Source organism: Artemia franciscana, chromosome 12 (assembly GCF_032884065.1).
Source record: "Artemia franciscana chromosome 12, ASM3288406v1, whole genome shotgun sequence".
Lineage (NCBI taxonomy): Eukaryota > Metazoa > Arthropoda > Branchiopoda > Anostraca > Artemiidae > Artemia > Artemia franciscana.
The window spans coordinates 30,035,150-30,057,288 of NC_088874.1; the positions used below are offsets into that span (position 1 = coordinate 30,035,150).

Consider the following 22,139-nt stretch of genomic DNA (forward strand, 5'->3'; position numbering starts at 1 on the left):
AATAATATAAAAAATACAGAACTTGAAAAAAAAACTAGTATATGTCCAATCGATATCCCAGTCGATCTAATAAAAGCATTCCCTGGTAAACCAGCAACATCCTTTGTTAGTATTTTAATGATTATAATGATTATAATTATATAATAATAATGATTATAATGATTATAATAATTTATTTTAATGATTATAAATGATTTTAATGATATTTTAATTCCGGATTTTACTTGTCGTGCTGGAAGCTGGGATATGTTACTCCAATCCAAAAGAAGGGAGGCGTGAATGAGTTCACTGATGTACGACCAATCACTTTCACCCCGTTTTTTTTAAATGTATGAAGGTTCCTTAGCTAATTTGTTAAAGACAGATGTTCTTGAATTTTTTGACAGGTATTAGCTTCGAAACCCGAAGGAGATAGATACTTCACACTACCTTGTTTTTTTCTTGACAGCATCCTTAAAAAACCTTGAAAACCCTGATACTTGGTTGAATCTTTTATTAATTGATCTCCAGAAAGCGTTTGACCTAATTGAACACAATATCCGTGTAAATAAACTTCTGACGGAGTTTCAAGTGAGTCCTTTTCTAGTTAAAATTGTTACCTTCTTTTTAACAAGTCGTTTTCAAGTGCTTAAATGTAGAAATTTTTATTCCGATCCCCTTCCTACTTCTTGTGGGGTCCCCCGGGAAACTTTGATGGGCCCCATTTTATTTCTTATAATGATTAATAGCCTCATGCCTGACCACAAAAGATCGTTGGAAGCATGTGGACGACCTGTCTGTACTTGAGGTTTGTCGAGGAAATATTTAAAGCGCAATTATGACATTACTTGACGATGTCACACAGGGAGCTTCCTTGTCGAAGATGAATGTTAACACTAATAAAAAGTCAATTATGACAGTTAATTTTCTAAAATCACCTCTTCTTTCACAAACCGAATCCCTCCCATATTCTCTGTCACATGCATTAAACCACTTTGGGTGACAATTACTGCTGACTTGAAATGGGATGGCTATGGAACATCATCAAACAAGCCTCTAAGGATTTTCACCAACTTTATTGTTCTTTTATTCGGCCAATACTGGAGAATGCTTTTCCAGTGTGGCATGTCGGTCTTTCTCCAGAGCATATCTATAAGATTGAAAGTTTCCAAAAACGAGCACTTAGAATCATAAATGGTGAAGCGAAGGTTCCATATCATTATCTACTAGGTAAATTCAAGCTCACCACGTTGGCCGAGAGAAGGAACCTCCTGTGCCTTCGTTTCGGTACCAAGACCCTGTCTCTTTCCTGATTACGCTCCATCATCCCCGAACCCTACCTTCCCGCTCGCAACAAACCTTCCACTATAAAATCCAGATAAGTTCCAAAATTGACTCCCATTTCTGCTAAACACGAAAGATATCGCAAGAGTTTTCTTCCAAGTTTTGTTGAATTGTACAATAGCCAAGAAAATTAGTCATTAATTTTATTTGTATCTATTTTTTTCTCTTTAAATTTAAATTAAGTTCTAACTCATTTTATTTATGTATCTAGTACAAAGGTCAAATGGTTTATGTGTACTAGTACTATTTTTGACGCAAAATTCAAGTTCGGCAACCATGCTGTGAAATAAATTTAAATTATATTCTATCCTATTCCACTCTGTGTGCGTCTCTTTGCGGATTTTTACGTGATAAAAATCTGAAGGTTAAAAAAACTCAAGTTATTAAATAATATTATTATATTTACTTAATATACTTTTCGAAGTGATATTTATTTTATATACTTTTCCCCAAGATCCCAAGCTCAAGACAGAATACCCAAAACCCAGATAAATATCTCAAACTATGGTGCCCAGTTAGTTAAAGCTAATGGTTGTGGTGTTCAGGTACCAGCATATGCTAATAAAATTTACTAACTTGCTCGTTCATAATGAAGAAAATAGATTTAATTCCTTGGAAACTAAAAGGAACTATAAACAATGGAAAACATTTGCAAGATGAAAAGACCTTTATAGAAAACTAAGTGTTAATCCGTTTCGTTTCTTCCTATTGAATGAATTAAAACCTTGATTTAATTCATCCATTCATGAATTAAAAGCTTTTCTATAATTTGTGAAATTTTATAAACATTCTAATATATGAATAAAATTGGTTATACTTTTTTAGTCTATTGTAAATATAATTGTAAATTCTACATGAAAGAAGTTCTATTTATTACGTAAGAGGGACAGTATGGGATTTGCCACCAAATCCCATCATGAAATCAAGGATAGGTTTCGAAGATATACCTTGTAATATATTGAAACATCCTCCAATAGTTAACATAACTAGTCGAGCGATAGTATAGTTAAAGCAGAAAATCTAGTGCCTAATTCTTTTGGTATGATCGTTTTTATGGCACTTGATATTAACCAAGTGACATATAGCAATCGCTAATTCTGTCGGTCTGTCGGTCCCGGTTTTGCTACTTTAGGCACTTCCAGGTAAGCTAGGACGATGAAATTTGGCAGGCGTATCAGAGACTGGACCAGATTAAATTAGAAATAGTCGTTTTCCCGATTTGACCATCTGGGGGGGGGGGTAGTGGGGGCCCGTTAATTCGGAAAAAATAGAAAAATTGAAGTATTTTTAATTGACGAATGGTTGATCAGATCTTAATGAAATTTGATGTTTGGAAGGATATCGTGTCTCAGAGCTGTTATTTTAAATTCCGACTGGATCTGGTGACATTGAGGGGGAGTTGGGAGGGGGGAAACCTAAAATCTTGGAAAACACTTAGAGTGGAGGGATCGGGATGAAACTTAGTGGGAAAAATAAGCACACGTCCTAGATACATGATTGAAATAACCGGAATGGATCCGCTCTCTTTGGGGTAGTTAGGGGGGGGGGGTTAATTCTGAAAATTAGAAAAATGCGGTATTTTTAACTTACGAACGGGTGATCGGATATCAATGAAACTTGATATTTAGAAGGATATCGTTTCTCAGAGCTTTTACTTTAAATTCCGACCGGATCTTGTGAAATTGAGGGGGGGAGTTGGGAGGGGGAAAGGTAAAACTTGGAAAACACTTAGAGTGGATGGATCGGGATGAAACTTCGTGGGGAAAATAAGCACAAGTCCTAGATACATTATTGACATAACCGGAACGGATCCGATGACTTTGGGGTAGTTGGGGGGGGGGGGTAATTCTGAAAAATTAGAAAAACTGAGGTATTTTTAACTTACGAACAGGCGATCGGATCTCAATGAAATTTGATATTTAGAAGGATATCGTTTCTCAGAGCTCTTGTTCTAAATCCCGATCGGATCTGGTGACATTGGGGGGAGTTGGGAGGGGGAAACCTAAAACTTGGAAAACACTTAAGAGTGGAGGGTTGGGATGAAACTTGGTGGGAAAAATAAGCACAAGTCCTAGATACATGATTGACATAACCGGAACGGATCTGCTCTCTTTGGGGTAGTTGGGGGGGGGGGGTAATTCTGAAAAATTAGAAAAAAATGAGGTATTTTTAACTTACGAACGGGTGATCGGATATCAATGAAATTTGATATTTAGAAGGATATCGTGTCTCAAAGCTCTTATTTTAAATCCCAACCGGATCTGGTGACATTGGGGGGAGTTTGGGGTGGGGGAACCTAAAATCATGGAAAACGCTTAGATTGGAAGGATCGGGATGAAATTTTGTGGGGAAAATAAGCAGAAGTCTTAGATACGTGATTTACATAATTGGAACGGATCCGCTCTATTGGGGGGGGGGGGGGGTTAATTCTGAAAAATTAGAAAAAATGACGTATTTTTAACTTCCGAACAAGTGATCGGATCTTCATTAAACTTCATATTTAGAAGGACCTCGTAACTCAGATTTCTTATTTTAAATCTCAACCGGATCCAGCGTAATTGGGGGGGGGGGCAATCGGGGGGACTGGAAATCTTAAAAAATACTTAAAGCGGTGAGATCAGAATGAAACTGGATGGGAAGAATAAAAACGTGTATAAGATACGTGACTGACATAACCGGACCGGATCTGCTCTCTTTGGTGGAGTTGGGGGGGGGGGTAATTTTGAAAATTGAGGTATTTTTAACTTACGAAAGGGTGACCACATCTTAATGAAATTTGATATTTAGAAGGATCTTGTGCTTTAAAGCTCTAATTTTAAATTCCGATCAGATCCTGTGACATTGGGGGGAGTTGGAGGGGGAAACCGGAATTCTTCGAAAACGGGAAAATTGGGTATTTTTATCTTACGAATAGGTGATCGGATGTTAATGAAATTTGATATTTAGAAGGAATTCATGTCTCAGAGCTCTTATTTCAAATCCCGACCAGATCTTTGACATTGGGGGGAGTTGGTGGGGGACATCTTGGAAAACAATTGGAGTAGAGGAATCGGGATGAAGCCTGGTGGATAGAATAAGCAAATGTCCTTGATACGTGATTGACGGAACCGTACTGAATTCGCTCTCTTTGGGGAAGTTGGGGGCAGGGGTTCAGTGATTTGGCGAGTCAGGTGCTTCTGGACGTGCTAGGACGATGAAAATCGGTAGGCGTGTCAGGGACCTGCACAAATTGACTTGATAAAGTCGTTTTCCAAGATTCGACCATCTGGGGGGCTAAAGAGAGAGGAAAAATTAGAAAAAATTAGGTAATTATAACTTACGAGTGGGTGATCGGATCTTAATGAATTTTGATGTTTAGAAGGACATCGTGACTCAGAGCTCTTATTTTAAATCCTGACCGGCATTAAGCCTCTTATTTTCGTTTTAAATCAATCTATTGATTCATAGAATTTGTTAGAGCTCATACCATATGAGCTCTTGGCTCTTAGGTCTTCTTGCCTCGTCACAAGTGCCATATGAGCTCTTAGCTCTTGTTATTTTGGTTATAGATTTTAATATTTTTTTTACTTTTTAGATATTAACTTCATTCAGTCGTCAGCGTTTTTATGGAAGGTAACTGTCATAACCCTTCTAAGTTGCGTTCCTCTCTACGTTTTGAAGTTTCTTCATTCGAAGTTTGCACCCCCTAGCTATACTAAATTAGCGTAATCATAGTTTTTTTTTTTCCTTCTGCCTTTCTGTTGCATGTTCTGTTTACGTATTTCAATGAAATTGTTTGTAATGTCGTCGCTTAATAAAAATCTTCAGAACTTTTATTGTTATTTTAAACTTTATTTAAATTGAAAGGGCTTCTTTTTTTTTAGAGAAAGATGGGTTTATTAATATAAATAACAAAACAAAACAAGCAAATGGCCCGAAGATTGGCCCGAATCTGCTGAATCTGTGTCTCTGTAGTGTCGTCCCTTGGAAAGCAAAGTCTCCATAAGCTTTTTGAACGATTTTGAGATACGCGTTTGTTACCTAGAAATCTTTACAGACAAAAGCAAAAACCTCAAATGTTCTGATTTTTATTTTAAGTTTCATCAATGTGTAACATATTTTTCACTGTTTTGGCATTTTTGCAGTTGTGGATGGTCGCAGGATTCAATTTGCACTACAAAGTAGAATTTTCTTCAATATGAGGGAGCATACCGCCCTCCAACGAACGCTCTTTTTGATACCGCGAAGCTATTTATTATCATGCTTCGGTATGTAGCAACTACCATTTTTCGCCAAAACCGAGCATTTCCCCAAAATAGGGGAACTTTCATCCCCCCTGAGGCCACAATGCAGGTAAACCTAAATTTGACCTTCTAAATGAAGGGAGGTCAGGGATTAAACCCCCACCCTCCAAATTGGTCTTAAAGGCCGTTCACGGTATAGTTTAAAATTTGAACTATAAGTGTACTTTTCAGGGCTTTGATCCCCTCCCAGCATGCCCACCAGAAAACATGCACTAGCCTACCGTCTAGTGCAGTCAAATGCCTAAAGGAGGGGGGTAGGTTGCATTTGTTCCTGTATATACATTATATCGATGGCTGATTTTTAAGAGACCTGTTAATTATTAAAAACTTTTTTTTTAATTTTCTTTTAGTTTTTTGGGAAACCTACTGAGAATTATGGCTCTAAGCACTGCACGTTAGTGTTGTTTCTGTTTTTTATTCGTTCCAATAGAAGTGTTATAGGCAAGGACTTCCTTTAAGGATAGTGTTTGTGTTTATTGTGTGTTAGTGTTTGTGTTTATGTGTGATTATGTTTAGCTGGCGGCTCTCTTCTTCTTTTTTTTAAAAGTGAAAACGGATCTGTTCATAAGCCATTAAGTATAAATTTTGGGTTTTATTCACCTTAATTTTAGGTTATTTTCATGCGGTTAATTCAAATAGCATGGATGCCTCACCAAAGATTTTACTTTGAACGTGCTCCCTCCCCCCTCCATAAAAGATAATAAAATATTTAATAATGGAAAAAAAGGAAGACTCGAGATTGTTTCCATTATAACTATGGAACACGCTTAGCAAACCAAGATAGTTCTCCCTAGTAGTTGTGCGTGCAGGGATTAGCGTGGGGTATCCTCTCTGCCTGGTCCTTAAAACGTCAAGGTATTAACAGGTTTTCTTATAATTTTCCGTATTTTCAAATAATTTTCATCCTTTTTTTACAGTTTTCCTATCCCCTCATGTAAAATATACCCAGATCCCCACGAAAAAAAAAATCCTCTTTCACGTGCCTGCTTCCTGGCTATCTTTTCCATAATTTAGTAACCAAACTGAAGGACGTTGATGTGTAACTGTAGCATCTGTGTGTTTAAATATTTATTCTTTTCTTTCTTTTTTTTCTTTTTTTTGCCATTACAGAAAATGCTCGATTTTGTCATATACATAGGCAATAAAGTTGATGTTCATATTTTAACAAAGTAATTTTAAGACATTTTTTTTGCTCTTTTAGCCACAGAATCAGCCATTTTTCGCTGTATTCAAAAGAAATAATGTCAATGTTTTTAGGAAAGTATTTTTTAAATGTTAATTTTTTCCCTAAAATTGGATAAATTTTGCGATATTTTTAGGGAAAAATTCTTAGAAGATGTTGGATTTTCCCATTTGGGCTCTTCTACAAAATCTGAGTTTTTTTTGTGATCTCGATATTCAGGAAAAAATTCCGATGTTCACTATTTTAAGGAAGCAATAGAAAAATCGATAATAAATTTCCTTCTTTACTGAATAATGTATTAAGCCGAGCTAATAGAACACAAAGCCATACAAATAACTTCAAAATGTTAATCTAATTTACGGTCAGACAAAATCGAAGGGATGGACTACAGTCTTCGTGTTGAATTTGGATAGTCTTGCTAAATCTTCTTCAAAGATGACCTATAGGGGAAAAAGCCGATATTTGGATTTCGCAAATCTTGAAGACCCAACCCCTAGATTTGAACTTGGAGTTGTTATTGGAGTTGGAACGTACGGAGAAGTTTATGAAGGAATAGATAGACAGAACGGTAAGATCTTGTAACATTGTGCCATAAATATATTTCTATTCCTGAATTTGATTTCACATCTTGTACGCATAATTTAATGCTAAAAATTCGATGCTAAAAATAAGATTAGAAAACAAATGCCAAAAGCAGAAAAATAAACTGAGATACCGCAACAATAATTTCCAACCAGGGGATTTTTTTCTCTTAATGCCTCCAACTTCTGTATAATATTCTGGAATACTCATAAATTTGTTTTCGCAATAAACTCTTACCATTAAGTTTATCGAAACAATGATTACTATTTCTTGAACCAGCTTCAGATGGTGATTCCTCGCTTGACTTTTTGTTTTTGTAAACGGGTTTTTGGATTTTCGGTTAGTAAAGGTTGGAGTTCGTTCTTTACTAGGCTGCAGCACTTGCCGCAACCGTGACCTTTCCAAATAATTTTTAAGAAGCTTTTTTGCTACTGAATAGAAAAAAGTTTTTATAACTAATTTATCAAGGTTTTTGTTTTGTTTATATGCATAAGTTATGGTTAGAATTAGAATTATTTTATTGGTACAAATTGTCACAGTGAAGAGTGAATTCCTATTAAATGGCGTTTATACTTACAAAATAAAGATAAAGGAGACACTGGATTTGAACTTGTTAAGCACTGACGCATAATAATACGGTACAAGTGCATTTGAGAAGGTTTTTTTTTTTTTTTTTTTTTTGCATACTCTAGGCGGTTTAGTTTTTTCTTAATTTTTTATTTTGTATTTATATTTTTCTATGCTTAAAGGCAAAAAGGCAAATTTACAAAGGTGTAAAATTTACTAAGTTGCAAGAATGAATCTCAAGAAAAGCATCCGTATGAAATCATTAATTGTTTATTATTATATTTTATTATTTATTTTTATAATTGATTAAATAGTATTCTTATTGATTTTAAAGTGATATTAAGCTCATTAAATTATTAGAAAATTCTGGATCACTTTTGTGCTCAAATCATGGAATGTCATACGAATTATATTTTTCAATTTTATCTATAATATTCTGGAGAATGACAGGCTTCATGATGTCAAGCCGGTGACAATGCCAGCTTCCCCAAAATTTTTGAAAGCCATCAATAAGTTGAAGGTCGAGCCACATTCTCTTCTCTCCTTCTGCTCTCTTGTTACACACTGGCAGCAGAAGGTATTTTAGGCATTTTTTGCTTATATGCTCTGAGAACATATAAGCAGTTATTTCTATAATTTATTAAATAGTATTCTTATTGATTTTAAAGGGATTTTAAGCTCATTAAATTATTAGGAAATTCTGAATCACTTTCATGCTCAAATCATGGGACATCTTAGGAATTATATTTTTAAATTCCATCTATAATATTATGAAGGATGACAAGCTTCGTGATGTCAAGCTAGTGACGATGCCAGCTTTGCCCAAAATTTTTGAAAGCCATCAATAAGTTGAAGGTCGGACTTGCCTTTCACGAGCCACATTCTCTTTTTTCCTCAAGCTTTCTTGTCACACACTGGTAGCAGAAGACATTTGAGGCATTTTTTGCTTATATGTTCTGAGAGTCCAAGCGATAATGAAGTTGAATAAGATCGAGGAGAGGAAGCAGCCTTAACGTACACCCTTCTTAGTTGGTACCAAATTTGAAAGCTTACCATCGACTCTGACTTTGGCTTTAGGTTCATCGTAGTAACCCTTTAACAGCCTGGTGATCTTTTCAGGGACGTTTTCCTCTTTAAATGCTAATTATAATTGCTGATTATATTGCTAATTAATTGCTAATTATAGCTTAGCAATTTTAATTGCGAATAATATGGTGCCCTGACAGACCAAATTGAATGCTTTGATGAAATCAACGAAAATTTGGATTGGCTCCAGCTGATGTTTAAAAACATCTTCTAAGGTATGTCAAAGGTTACAGATCTTACAGAGATCTTACATTGCTTGACCGGGTTCTGTTTGGGAGTTTCTGGTGTCTTAGAACCTATTGAAAAGTGTGATTGCGAATATCTTCGCAGCAATCTGGATGAAGGATATGCTTCAATAGTTTTTAATTTCCATTGGTCTATTTTTTTAGAATAGGGACAATTATCGGTGTCTTTTAATTATCGGGAATGTATTCATTGTCCTTAACCTTGTTACATCCATAACAAGATTGTGGAGCTCAGCTGTTGCTGAATGGGGTAGCGCTTTCAGCAGCTTAGCAGGTACACCATATATTTTTGGACTTTAGGAAAAGTGTTGTTTTTAAGTAGTTTGATTGACTGGACTACTTTCTCCATAGTTGGTTGGTCGGTACGGACATTTCCATAAGAATGTTTTTCCGGTGCATTGAGCCAGGCTGTGGAGTATTGGTTTCTGCCACTAGTAACTCCCGGTCCACACACAGCTTGGAAGCGTGCTACCACCTTTTGATACGTTCCTCCCTACTTGCAAGCAATTTCCCGTTCTTAGCCTTTAGCAAAAAAAGCAATATTGCTTCTTCTTTTTGGTATATTCTCCAAAAATCTGGTAAAATTTCCTTGTATCATTTCAAGATGCAGCTTTCTCCATCTTGTGGGTCAAATTAAGCCTTTCTGTCAACCCTAGCAGATTTGTGGCAGTCCTGGCGCACGGATTTAAATGTAGCAGCATTTTAGCCTGTCGTATCTCTTTTTTTCGGAGTGTTTTAGTGTTTTCTCGTATATGCATTTTTTGGCTTTTCTTTTTACTACTTCGAGGATGTTTGCTTCGGCTTCCTTCATGCGGTGTTTGAAATTACTATATTTTCTCTCTGTCTTGGTGCCGGTGCATCAAGATGACTTGTAATTCTTCGGCATCGTCGTGTAGGATGGCAAAGTGGTTAGTAAGGTCCAGATAACAGACGAAATTACGAATAAAAAAAAAACTAAGGTACAAATGGAAGAAACTTAACATATGTAACGTACAACAAATTAGTGCTGTTGGGTAGATTAGAAGCAATTCTATTGCCTTATTTAGGAGTAAGAAATCATTCAAAGTGGTTTCTGCGATCATTAAAGATAGCGTTATCTATCTTTAATGAACAAATGAACAATGAACAATGAACAACAAATTAGTGCTGTTGGGTAGATTAGAAGCAATTCTATTGCCTTATTTAGGAGTAAGAAATCATTCAAAGTGGTTTCTGCGATCATTAAAGATAGCGTTATCTTCAATTTCTGGTCCAGCCGAACCTGGTTACGTGAGACAATCATGGCCTAGTAATTGTACTTGAAGTTTTTTTTTAATAATAGAACAGAGATATTTAAGCGAAATTTTGGTAGCATTTGACAACACTCACATTTTAGAATAAAGTGATTTTGTTCTACTCAGATAGTCCAATTTGAGGAGTAATTCAACCCCAATGAATCCTAGAAGGTATCTGAAAATGTAACCTTAGAACTTCCTTTAATATACGAATCTGGGTAATTTATCACTTGCTGTGTCCTCGATTAAAATGCTTTCTCGTCTTCATGGATGGCTATTAGATACACTTTTTTTCCCTTGTTTTAGAGCAAAGATATCGTCAAAATAGGTTTCTTTATATTTCTCTAATTCCAATTTGTTCATAGGGGGAGGGGACAGCTTGGAATAGTTGACATAAGGGAAAAAAAAAATCTTGGCTCATTTCTTGCAATTTGTTTCACTCGAGGAAAAAAAAATAGAAAATATTCAATTTATGATATTTTAAGGGGGGAGATTTTAAAGGACTGATGGGTTGGTATTTGGTGTATTTATGGGTATTTTGCGCCTTGGATGCAAAAGAAATTGTTTCAATTCTAGTGTCTTTTTTTGTGTTCAGCCCCGGGAACCGAATCTGTATACTTGAGTAGAAATTTTACTTATTATTTATTTTTATTTTAAATTTATTTAATTATATTTATTTTATTATTTATTTCAATTGATGGTTTCACAACAACAATAAAGTATAATACGCTTCTGTTATCTTTCATTTACAGGAGTTTTTAGGTTCCACTTCATTTAGTTCTTTTTTTATGTCAGTAGTAACGGTTAACGATGCTTTGAAAGATATAACAGGCAAGGAATCCACAGAGTTTATGTTTTTACAAGTAGTTTTTATCAAGCGGGTGGGACTGGGATAGTTTGTCTATAGAAGTTACCATAGAAGTCTTACAAAGAATCCTATTGAGTTCCCTAGTTAATTAGTTCAAGAGTTATCTACATTTTTTACGTTTTGATGGCTACAAACTACTACTCTGTTAGTCAGCGCACATATTTATCATAGGCTGCGCACAAGTGCTGCCTAAGTAAAGATTGATATGGCTTCCATGTATTACTTTATCGATCACTGTCTTTATTACCCAAAAAAAACACACAAGGGTTCAAAAATGGAGCAATAGCAATTTAACAAAAAAGAAAGAAAAAGGAAGAATACACCTATTGAAAACATAGTATTATCAATAACATAACGTACAAGTAGCATACAGATAATAAGATGGATAAAAAATAGTACAGTAGAAATAGTATTAAAAACCGTTGCATTGTTGTCTAAAACTTAAGTAGCAAACCAAAACCTTAATTCTTAAGCAGAAAACCAATAAATGTTTGTGAAATGAACAAAACAAAAAATTAATAATAGTTTATGATAATAATAATAATAATAATAATAATAATAATAATAATAATAATAATAATAATAATAATAATAATAGTATAATAATAATAATAATAATTTAAAAATAATATAAATTAAAAACGAACAGAAATTGGTTCTAAAAACTGTCTCCGAAAAAGATATTTTTTAAAGAGAAGAAAAGGACTGTATTTCCCTTGAACCCTTCGGAAGACAAAGGACTATTTGTTCAACGTTTTACAGAGGCATTGGCTACGTATAGTATTGGCTAAACATTTCAATGACCGTGTGTCAAACAACAAGGATCTGTCCCACTTTCTAAGGCCTTAGTGAGAGAAAGGTTGAGATGGTTAGGATAGGTTTTGCGAGTGACGGATGACAGATTCCCTAAGACCAAAGATTGTACTTTTCGGCCATATCCTGGAGCCAACCAAAAAGTATCAGCCTAAGGCCGCATACAGGGGATTTAGGGAGTTTCATCTCCCCGAAATGTTTGTCCGACTCATAAAGGCGATTGTTTTACTTTTGAGGCCCAAACACAATTGTACCTTGACTACCTTTGAATTTAAAGACTAACTGATGTAATTTTATGGAGAGGAGGGGAGGGGGGGGGGTTCGATTATTGAAGAGTGACGGAATCTAGATTTGTTATCATTATTCTTTTTATATTTTTATTTATCAATTATTATTTTTAATTCAGTTATTTATTTATTTGTATTTTTTTCATGTATATAGGTTAGGGTTTGTTTAATTTTGGTTTGTTTATGATAGTTTTAATTAAATAGTTGAGGTTTAGATAAATAATCTTTATTTATTAGTCTTTATTTTTAAAACCAAAAAGCAGTTTTCCCCCAAATTGGATGGGAATCAGTCATCAGAAAGGATTTAAAAGAAGTCGGAACTTTCTGGAAGAAGTAAAAAGAGAGGCTTTGAACAGATTAGGGCGGAGGAAGAGCGTGTAAAGCTGTGTTGGCCTTTGGTGGTTGTATGCTGCAGTGATTTGCTAGTAGTAGTAGTAGTAATAAAAGTTGTATATTAAACAAAGACAAGAATAATAAAACAAACGGAAATTGCCGTCAATGAATAATTGAGACCCAAAAAGAACAGAAATCGCAGTCAATAATCAAAGCCAAACTTAAAACAAACAGTCCACTAAGCCTTTTAAAGGCCAAAGCGTCATCTGCACTTTACCGAAAACAAAATATATTTTAAACGTTATTTCTTCTACAGCCTTGATAAATAAAAAGTTGCTGATATTTTCGGAATTAAATTCACTAAATATTAAACAATCAGTCTACTTTCATTAGTTCTTTTCAGTAATATTGGCTATTGTGATAATTTTCTTTCTATTTTGTTGTTGTTGTTGATGTTTTGACTAATAAAAACCACTTTGTTCAAAATGTATATCGTTTTGAAGGCAATGCAAATAACATTCAATCTATAGAAGCTCAATGAGGGCGAAAAGTAGATATGCAGCAACACTCGTGTTTGTGAGCCTTGCCTATTCTCAAAACATGTTTTATTTTCAGTTGTGTTGTCATTGATGCTACTGCAATTCAGAAAAAAAAACAAAAAAACACTCCTTTAAGTAAAGATTGTTTTCAGTGAAGTTTAGGGGATAGCTATCCACTAGGATAGTAGACTCCTATCCTAGCTCTAATTACCCCCAGATGGTGAAGTTACTAAGCTGCTATCCTCAGTTCATATCCAAAGAGCACCGATACTGGTACTAGTTACAGCACTGGTTATACGATACTGGTACTGAAGGTACAATCTTAGTGAGAACCGGACATTAGTAAAGTCAAAGTAGTACAAAACGCGCAAATCAAAATTTAAGCGCACATATTAAAACTGGAAACAAAATATAAAAATAAATAAAAACTCTAGAATTCGGGCTGCCGAGAAGGAAAGATTAAATAAAAAGTTCTTAGTTCATAATATACAGGTTAATTCTGGTTTACACATTTTGAGTGCAGCTCTGCTTTACTTTACTCCCAATCCCCAAAAGTGCAAATCCGTAGCCCAAATTGTATATTTCCCATGCTATTTCTGGTTTGGACAGTTACACGGATTGAAACAAGATTACACATGGAAAATATATATTTTGAGCTATCTATTTGCATACTGGGGGGGGGGGGGGGATTGGAGGAAATTATAGTGGAGTTGTTGTCGAAATCTGCAATTATTCTGCATACAAGGAAGCTATTTTGTTTTATTGACATGTTTCCTCCTCAACAGCTAGTTCTGGACTTAGACCATAAAAACTAATGCTTAAAATTTAAAAATCCGTAAACTGACGCTGTTTTCTGAAATTAATTTTTGCAAGCTTACCTAGTGTGTCCCAAAAACGATTCTATTTTCTTTCCACATTTTAAAAATGGATAAATGAAGTCCTTTAAATTAAAAAAAATCTGGTTAAAAGAATTCTGAAACTATTGTCTTCTTTTCGAATCGATTCTTGTAAACTTACTTGTTGCAAATATCCGGGATTAATATTATGATAGAATAGTTATAAATTTCTTTTCCTTTTAGGTAACAAAAAAGTCGCAATCAAAATCTTGGAACGTCTTGGAGGCTATGTTACAGAGGCTGAAGAAGAATATCGTATTCTTAAGGACTTATGCAACCACCCAAATTTTCCTACATTTTACGGAGCTTTTTTAAAAAAGGGGAAAATTTCAGATGAAGATCAATTATGGTTTGCCCTGGAGGTTATGCTTTATTTTATGCTTTGTATTCATTATTAAACCATTCTAGTGCTGAAGTGAGCTGTTGTTAGTTGTAAAAGTAGTAGTAGTAGTAATGCAACCACCTGATGCAACCACACGTTTTATGGACCTTTCTTAAATAAAGGGAAATTCTAAGATGAAGACTAACTGCGGTTTGCCTTGGAGGTTATACTTACATTGTGCTCCGATCTTAGTTTTAAACAACCCTAATGTAACCACCCAATACTTTTTATGGATTTTTCTTAGAGAAAGGGTATATTTGAGATGAAGATCAACTGCGGTTTGACACGGAGATCATGCTTTCTTTTGTACTTTATATTCATTTTTAAACGTCCTTTGTTCTGCAGTGAGCTGTTGCTAATATCAGTATTAGTAGGAATAGTAATGCAAACACTCAATAAACTTTTTAAAGATTTTTTTAAAGAAAGGGAAAATTTAAGATGCAGATTACATGTTGTTTGCCTTGGAGGTTATACTTTTTTTAGACTTCGAACTCAATTTTAAACCATCCAAATGCAGCAACTCAATAAATTTTTTTTAAGATTTCCTAAAGAAAGGGAAAATTTACGATGCATATCAACTGTAGTTTGCCTTTTAGGCTATACCTTTTTTTAGACTTCGAAGTCAATTTTAAACATTCCCAATGCAACCACTTAATAAACTTTTTTAAGATTTCTTAAAGAAAGGGAATATTTAATATGCAGATTACTTGTGGTCTACCTTGGAGGTTGTACTTTTTTTAGACTTCGAACTCAATTTTAAACCTTCCAAATGCAGCAACTCAATAAATTTTTTTTAAGATTTCCTAAAGAAAGGGAAAATTTACGATGCATATCAACTGTAGTTTGCCTTTTAGGCTATACTTTTTTTCAGACTTCGAAGTCAATTTTAAACATTCCCAATGCAACCACTTAATAAACTTTTTTTAAGATTTCTTAAAGAAAGGGAATATTTAATATGCAGATTACTTGTGGTCTACCTTGGAGGTTATACTTTTTTTAGACTTCGAACTCATTTTTAAACCATTCCAATGCAACCACTCAATAAACTTTTTTAAGATTTCTTAAAGAAAGGGAAAATTTACGATGCAGATCAAGTGTGGTTTGCCTTGGAAGGTATACATTTTTTTAGACTTCGAACTCAATTTTAAACCATCCTAATGCAACCACCCAATAACTTTTATGGAGTTTTCTTAAAGAAAGGGAAAAGTTAAGCTGGAAATTAATTTTGGTTAATTGAAGATTAGAGAAGATTAACTTAGAATTTAAGTTTTAAACGAAAAATCAGAAATAGAAGCTTAGAAACTGAAGAAAGCCATGAAAGCCAGTTTGTCTATGAAAGCCATGAAAGAAAAATATACCGTAAATATTTAGGTGGTGTAAATATTTAGACAACAATCTGTAATGAGGTCCGAAGTAACAGAAACAAAATGAAAAACAGGGAAGAGCCTACAAAATGCAGACATCTAACTGAAAGCAAAACCTAAAAGCCAAAAATAGGCAAAAAAACACCAAAAAACTACAAGAAACCTCCCAATAAATGCAGAACAAAAGTAAAAGAATACAAACAATTTTAATATGCATTTCAGGTATATAATTAAGTAACTCCTATCAAATCCGGATATTGTTTGACGTTTAAAGTCTTTTTCCCCGGGTTCTGTCCTGTTTAATCTATTTGGCTTTAGAATACAGTACTTTAGATTGTTTACTTTAAGCAGTAAAGACATAATTTAATTCTGCGAATTTTATCATTATCATCAAATCAATACTATTATCTAGTTTGATTTTGACGTTTTTACTCTAAATAAGAAAGATTTAAGCTAAATTCTGATAGCAGTCGAAGTTGGCTTCGGCAGAGCAGAAATTCGGTACAGTGAAGGTCAAAATTATGAAAGATCTCACATTACAAGGTGGACAAAATGTATTGATATGACTGAATATTTAGCTATCTTCTGTATTGGATCTGGTGTGAAAAAATAGCTTTTCTTGGTAGCAAAATAATTTTCAAAATGATTAAAACTTCCTGTTAATGAACTGGTAAAAATGTTATTCTTAAATTCTCAGAAGGTTCTTCTTAGCTCTTTTTAGATTTTAAGAAATTTTCCTGGGATTTGCTCACCCGAATTAATGTAGTGACGTCACTAGCCATTTGAACGTGACAAAATATACCGCCCTCTGTCTAAACCTAGTCCCGGGCTTTTAGATCGTTCAGTTTATCCCTTGCTTTTCAAAATTATCATTCATATACTGAATAAAGATGCCAATTTTTGGGTTTAACAAAATCACTTTAGTCAAATTTTTAACTTTTAAGAAGACCTGGAATTCCAAAGGAAAGAACTTATAATAGTCAGTTGATTTTTTTTGCAGTGCCCTGATTCATCTAGAATTGTAGCTCCCGTTGAAGTTACAATATATATATATATATATATATACATATATATATATATATATATATATATATATATATATATATATATATATATATATATATATATATATATATATATATATATATATATATATATATATATATATATATATATATATATATATGAAGAAGATGTTGAAAGTAGAATAGCAAGGCTCAGGGGATTTTTTCACTGCTGAAAGAAGTTTGGAAGAATGGAAAGATATGTCTGCAAATAAAGATTAGGAAATTGGAAGCTGAAGTGATGACAGTGCTTAAGTATGGTTTTGAGCCATGGGTGCTGCTTGATCCGGATCCAGATGTTTTGCAGAGAAATTACCTATGGATTGTTTTGGGTGCCCGAATGACTGACCGTATTTTAAACAATAGGCTGTGCGAAAAGTGTAATTAAATCCTGCTTTCTAGGGCTATAACGATAGAAAAATTGAGGCGGCCAGAAAACTTTCTGTGGATGAAGGATAACAGACTGCCAAAGATTTTTCTTTTCGGTCAACCGTCTATGGCTAAACAGAAAGCATGTCTTCCACGGTTGGGTTAGGAGGATTTCGTATAGAAAGACTTAAAGGAAATAGGAACTTTCCAAGAGGGTGTGAAGCCTTAAATTGATTGGGATGGAGGAGGAACGTGTGTATCTGTTTTGGCCTCAAGCGGCCTGGTGTTGTGGTGAGTTGTTGCTAGTAGTAGTAGTAGTAGTAGTACACCTTCTTAAACCATTCGGTGTCATATGCTTTTAGCACTTTTTTTTGGCTGATTTTTCACTCACGTTTCTTTTTTTGACTTGACTCTCGGTGCAACTAAGAGCTGCATAACTGCATATGGATTTCTTTTCCATTAAGAATTGGATTTCTAGCTCTTCCTAGTTTCTTAAGATATACATTGTTTCGTATGTTTTCGGTTCACTAATGCAACCAGACTTTATTTTCACTCTCCTCGGTATATTATGGATTTTGTTCATTTTGAACTCTGCTATATAGTTTCTGTATAGTATATAAATAAAATTTACGCTTATTTTCATTTAAACAGCTATCATTCCTCTCTTCTGTTAAAATATCAAAAAGGTTACGGCTCTATGCATTATTATACTTTATTGTACTCTCCCTCTCACCTTTGCCCTCCCCCTCTCTCTTTCTCTTTCTTTATCTCCCATTTATCTACAAATTTTTCCTTGTCAGTTGTCTCATATATAGTATTTTCGAACAAATAAATAAATATATTCGCAAATTTGATGGCAGGCCGTTAAGCCTCTACAAAACAAAAATCTTAATTTGCATTTCTTCTAAATTTGCACAAGCAGAAAATGTCACTTGAATAATATTCATCAACTTTCTTCTTGAATGTCAGAAGGTTTGTGGAGCAGATTACTCTTTCTGGTAAATTGTTCCAAGGCTGAACCACTCGGTTGTCAAAAGTTCATCGGCCTATGCCCTTGTAAAAGCGTTCCGTACTCACTTTATACTGATGTCCTCGGAGATGATTTTTATTGAACTGCACGATTCTCTGGGCTGGTATGTTATCATAGGCTCCATTGCAGAGCTTGTACATTTCAATAAGATCACCACGATGGAATCTATAGGCGAGGGTTGGGATTTCAAGCTTTCTAAGCCGCTCTTCGTAGGGAAGGGAGCGTGACCTGGGAGAGAATTTAGTTATCCTCCTCTGAACATTTTCGAGAGCATCTATGTCCTTGTTGTAGTATGGTCTTGCAGAACAATGTCCATACTCAAGAATCGGGTGGACAAGGGACTTATAGAGCGTAGCAAGCATTTTATCGTCCTCGCACGAGAAGTTTCTTCTGATCATACCAGCAGCTTTGGAAGCCTTCTTGACGGCAGCTTCATAGTGGCTACTGAAGTTCAGTTCAGAATCCACTAAGATGCCTAGGTATCTCTCTTCTTTACTAAGAGTGAGTGCAGCAGAACCAAGAGAGTATGAGGACGAAAAGTTTTGTGGACCCAGAGTGAGGATATGACTTTTCTGGGTAATGATTTCCATGATCCACTTCTTCACCCAGTCATCGATTCGTTGGAGATATGGAATAAGCTTGGTTGTACTCTAAAAGAACCTGTTTTTGTGTGCGTATGTCTACCTTTTATTTTTTATTGGAAAGATTCTAAAATATGGCTTAAACAGTTTGTCACATTGTGAGTTAATAATTTTTTTTTTATATTAGTAGGTCTATTGCTTAATTTTTGTTCTCAATATTTTTTTCTATTTCAGCTGTGTGGTGGTGGCTCAGTTTCAGAGCTTGTTCGCAGTTTGAATCAGAGGGGGAAGAAAATGAAAGAATGTCACATTGCCTATATTCTCAAAGAAACTATCAAGGTAATTACAAAGAGACAAAGAAAGATTGCTTACCTGGAATTTTACGGTGAAAATGTACTTTAGTTTCCCTGATTTAGATTAGTGAAGTATTTATCTAAGTCAATCATATTATTCCTTATGGTCTTCCAGAAAGGGGACGTTATTCAAAGATCGTCGTGTGAACAGTTTGAACACAACTTAACATTTTTCAGGGGATATTTCGGGGGTATGAGGCTGCTCTTTAGACCAATCTAATAGAAAACTATTGAATTAATTCTCAAGAAAAACCATTAAGGCAATTATATTGTACGATGCAATTAGTTGAGGGAAATGATGAACTGAATCAGGAGTTACCATATGCATCAAGGTTGTCAAAAGTGTGTACCTGAAATATCTAACAAACAGCTAAGGATATTAGGTTGAAACTTTCAAGGACTGTTGTAGGAGATAACGAACTATATCAAAAGAAACTTTGTGTATCCAGGTTTTCAAAAGGGTGTATGTACAGTATCTCAGTTACAGCCAAGGAGACTAAGGTAAGACTTTCAAAGAACGTTAAGGGGGAGGCTCAACTAAATTAAATGACATTATGTTAATGTAGGTTTTTTGAAAGGGGTATTTGCAATATATTAAGAACAGCTAAGGGTATTAAGTTAAAACTTTCAAGAAATTTAAGGGGCATGTTGAACTTAACCAAAAGATATTATGTGCATTCTAGTAGTGAAAAGGGCATGTCTGAAATATCAGAAACAGTTGAAACTCCCAGGGGACATTTTGGGGGATTTTGGAACAGAATGAAACTGAATTTTGGATAGAACTAAATCAAAAGGTACTGCGCATGTTCAGGATATCAAAATGGTTTATCCACAGTGTGTCAAAAACGGGTAAGGGTATAAAGTTGAACTTTTCAGAGAATACTGATCAGGATGTTGAACTAAAACAAAAGACAGATCATACATCCAGGTTGTCCAAAGGTAGGATCTGAAATATCTTAGGAACAAGTGAGGGTACTGAGTTAAAATTTTCAAGGAATATTGAAAGTGATAACTAGAAGGACCAAAATATACAGTTTGTCCATAAGCCAGGTCTCTAATGTCTCTGGAACGGCTAAAGATATTTAGTTAAAACTTTCAGTGTATGCTGGGGGTGGGGGGAGATAATGAACTAAATCAGAAGACACTATTTGAATCTAGGTCATCAAAATCAGGAATGACTGAGAATATCAAAATAAAAATTTCTGGTAATGCTAAGGGAAATATTTAGCTAAATCAAATACCCTGCATAGATACAAGTTATCAAAATGGTGCATCTGCAATTTCAATGAAACGACTACGGGTATCGTTAAAACTTTCGGGGAACGTTGAAGAAGATATTGAACTAAATCTAAGATACTAAATACGTCCATGTTGTCAAAAGAAGAGTATGTGTAAAATCTCAGGAACGGCTAAGGCTATTACATCGAAACTTTCAGGAAACAATAAAGATTAATCTCTTTTGGGGATTTTTCCTTTAAATCAGCTTTGAAATTTTTTATGGCGTTGCATATCGATATAAAAGTTATTTATTTCTTCGTCGCTTTTTTATTGATTCTAGGCTGTGCAGCATTTGCATTTGAACCACGTAATGCACAGAGATATATGCGGTACAGAGAGTGTGCGGAAAATTTTAGGAAAGACTAAAGCTATTCAATTGAAACTTTCAGGAAATAATGAAGGGGATGTTGACCTCAACAAAAAAAATCTAGTCAAAATAACATGCTATTCACACCAACCTAGCATATATTCACGTCAAAGTCACAAAATAGAAGAGTTTAAAGTGCCAAAAACTAAGAGAGGTGAGGGAGGCCTCTGTTCTGTCGGAAATTTTTCTTTTAAATCAGTCTTAAAAAAACTTTATGACGTCACATATAAACTTCGATATAAACATTCTTTATTCTTTCGTCGCTTTTTTCTTGATTCTAGGCTGTGCAGCATTTGCATTTGAACCACGTAATGCACAGAGATATAAAGGGAACTAATATTCTACTGACTTCTAATGGCGAAGTGAAAATAGTTGACTTTGGCATATCAAGGTAAGCTTCATTTTTACATTATTAATTTCAGCGCCAGTCCAAATTTTGTGACGATTCAGTCATATTAGCTAATGTTCTAAGACAAGCTTACTTTTTCCAACGGGAGTTTTATTAAAGCAAGGATTTTTCTTATGTTTTTTTTACCAATCAAAACCAGTAACCTATTTTTGAATAGTTCCATCACTTAATATCTGAATTCTTATTTCTCGCATCCTCTAATCATCACTTCATGCATTCACAATTTATACTGTTCGTTTCTCATCCTAATTATGATGTCACTTAATCGCAATTGTTAGATGTACTACCCTTTACCGAAAATAATTTCGGCAGGCTTTTTACCGTTCTCTGAAAAATCTTTTTGGGCAGGGAGGGGCAAGATAAATTTGCCCCTCTAGACTTTTTTGCCCCTTATACATTTTGAATTTTTTTTTGGTGTTTTGACTAGTATTTGACTCAGTGAGGGGTTTTTTGGTATTTTCCGTAGAAAATGGAAAGAAAAACATATTAGTCACCCCCTCCAGAGTTAAAAAATTCATTTTGCTCCCCCTAATGTTCGTAAATTGACCTGTTAAATCTAATACTCCACGTATACTGGTCCCACATTTTTGTCCAGCTCTTTTTGAGGTGCTTGTCTCTTCTCTTGCACATTTTATTTTTTCTTATCTTCCATAATTTGTACTT

General features: G+C 34.6%; 2 protein-coding genes across 2 annotated transcripts in view; both read left to right on the top strand.

The window, feature by feature from the left end:
* LOC136033972 (probable phospholipid-transporting ATPase IIB) overlaps window positions 1-5,138 on the top strand; it is a 128,812-nt gene extending 123,674 nt beyond the window's left edge. The window contains exon 20 of the mRNA XM_065715001.1: window positions 4,898-5,138. Coding sequence (XP_065571073.1) covers window positions 4,898-5,031 — 134 coding nt within the window. The 3' untranslated portion in view covers window positions 5,032-5,138. The remainder of the gene's footprint in view (window positions 1-4,897) is intronic.
* Window positions 5,139-7,171: 2,033 nt separating this feature from the next.
* LOC136033973 (neither inactivation nor afterpotential protein C-like) overlaps window positions 7,172-22,139 on the top strand; it is a 203,825-nt gene continuing 188,857 nt past the window's right edge. Inside the window, exons 1-4 of the mRNA XM_065715002.1 lie at window positions 7,172-7,357; window positions 14,463-14,641; window positions 19,304-19,408; window positions 21,349-21,458. Of these exons, the coding sequence (XP_065571074.1) occupies window positions 7,225-7,357; window positions 14,463-14,641; window positions 19,304-19,408; window positions 21,349-21,458 (527 nt within the window). The 5' untranslated portion in view covers window positions 7,172-7,224. The remainder of the gene's footprint in view (window positions 7,358-14,462; window positions 14,642-19,303; window positions 19,409-21,348; window positions 21,459-22,139) is intronic.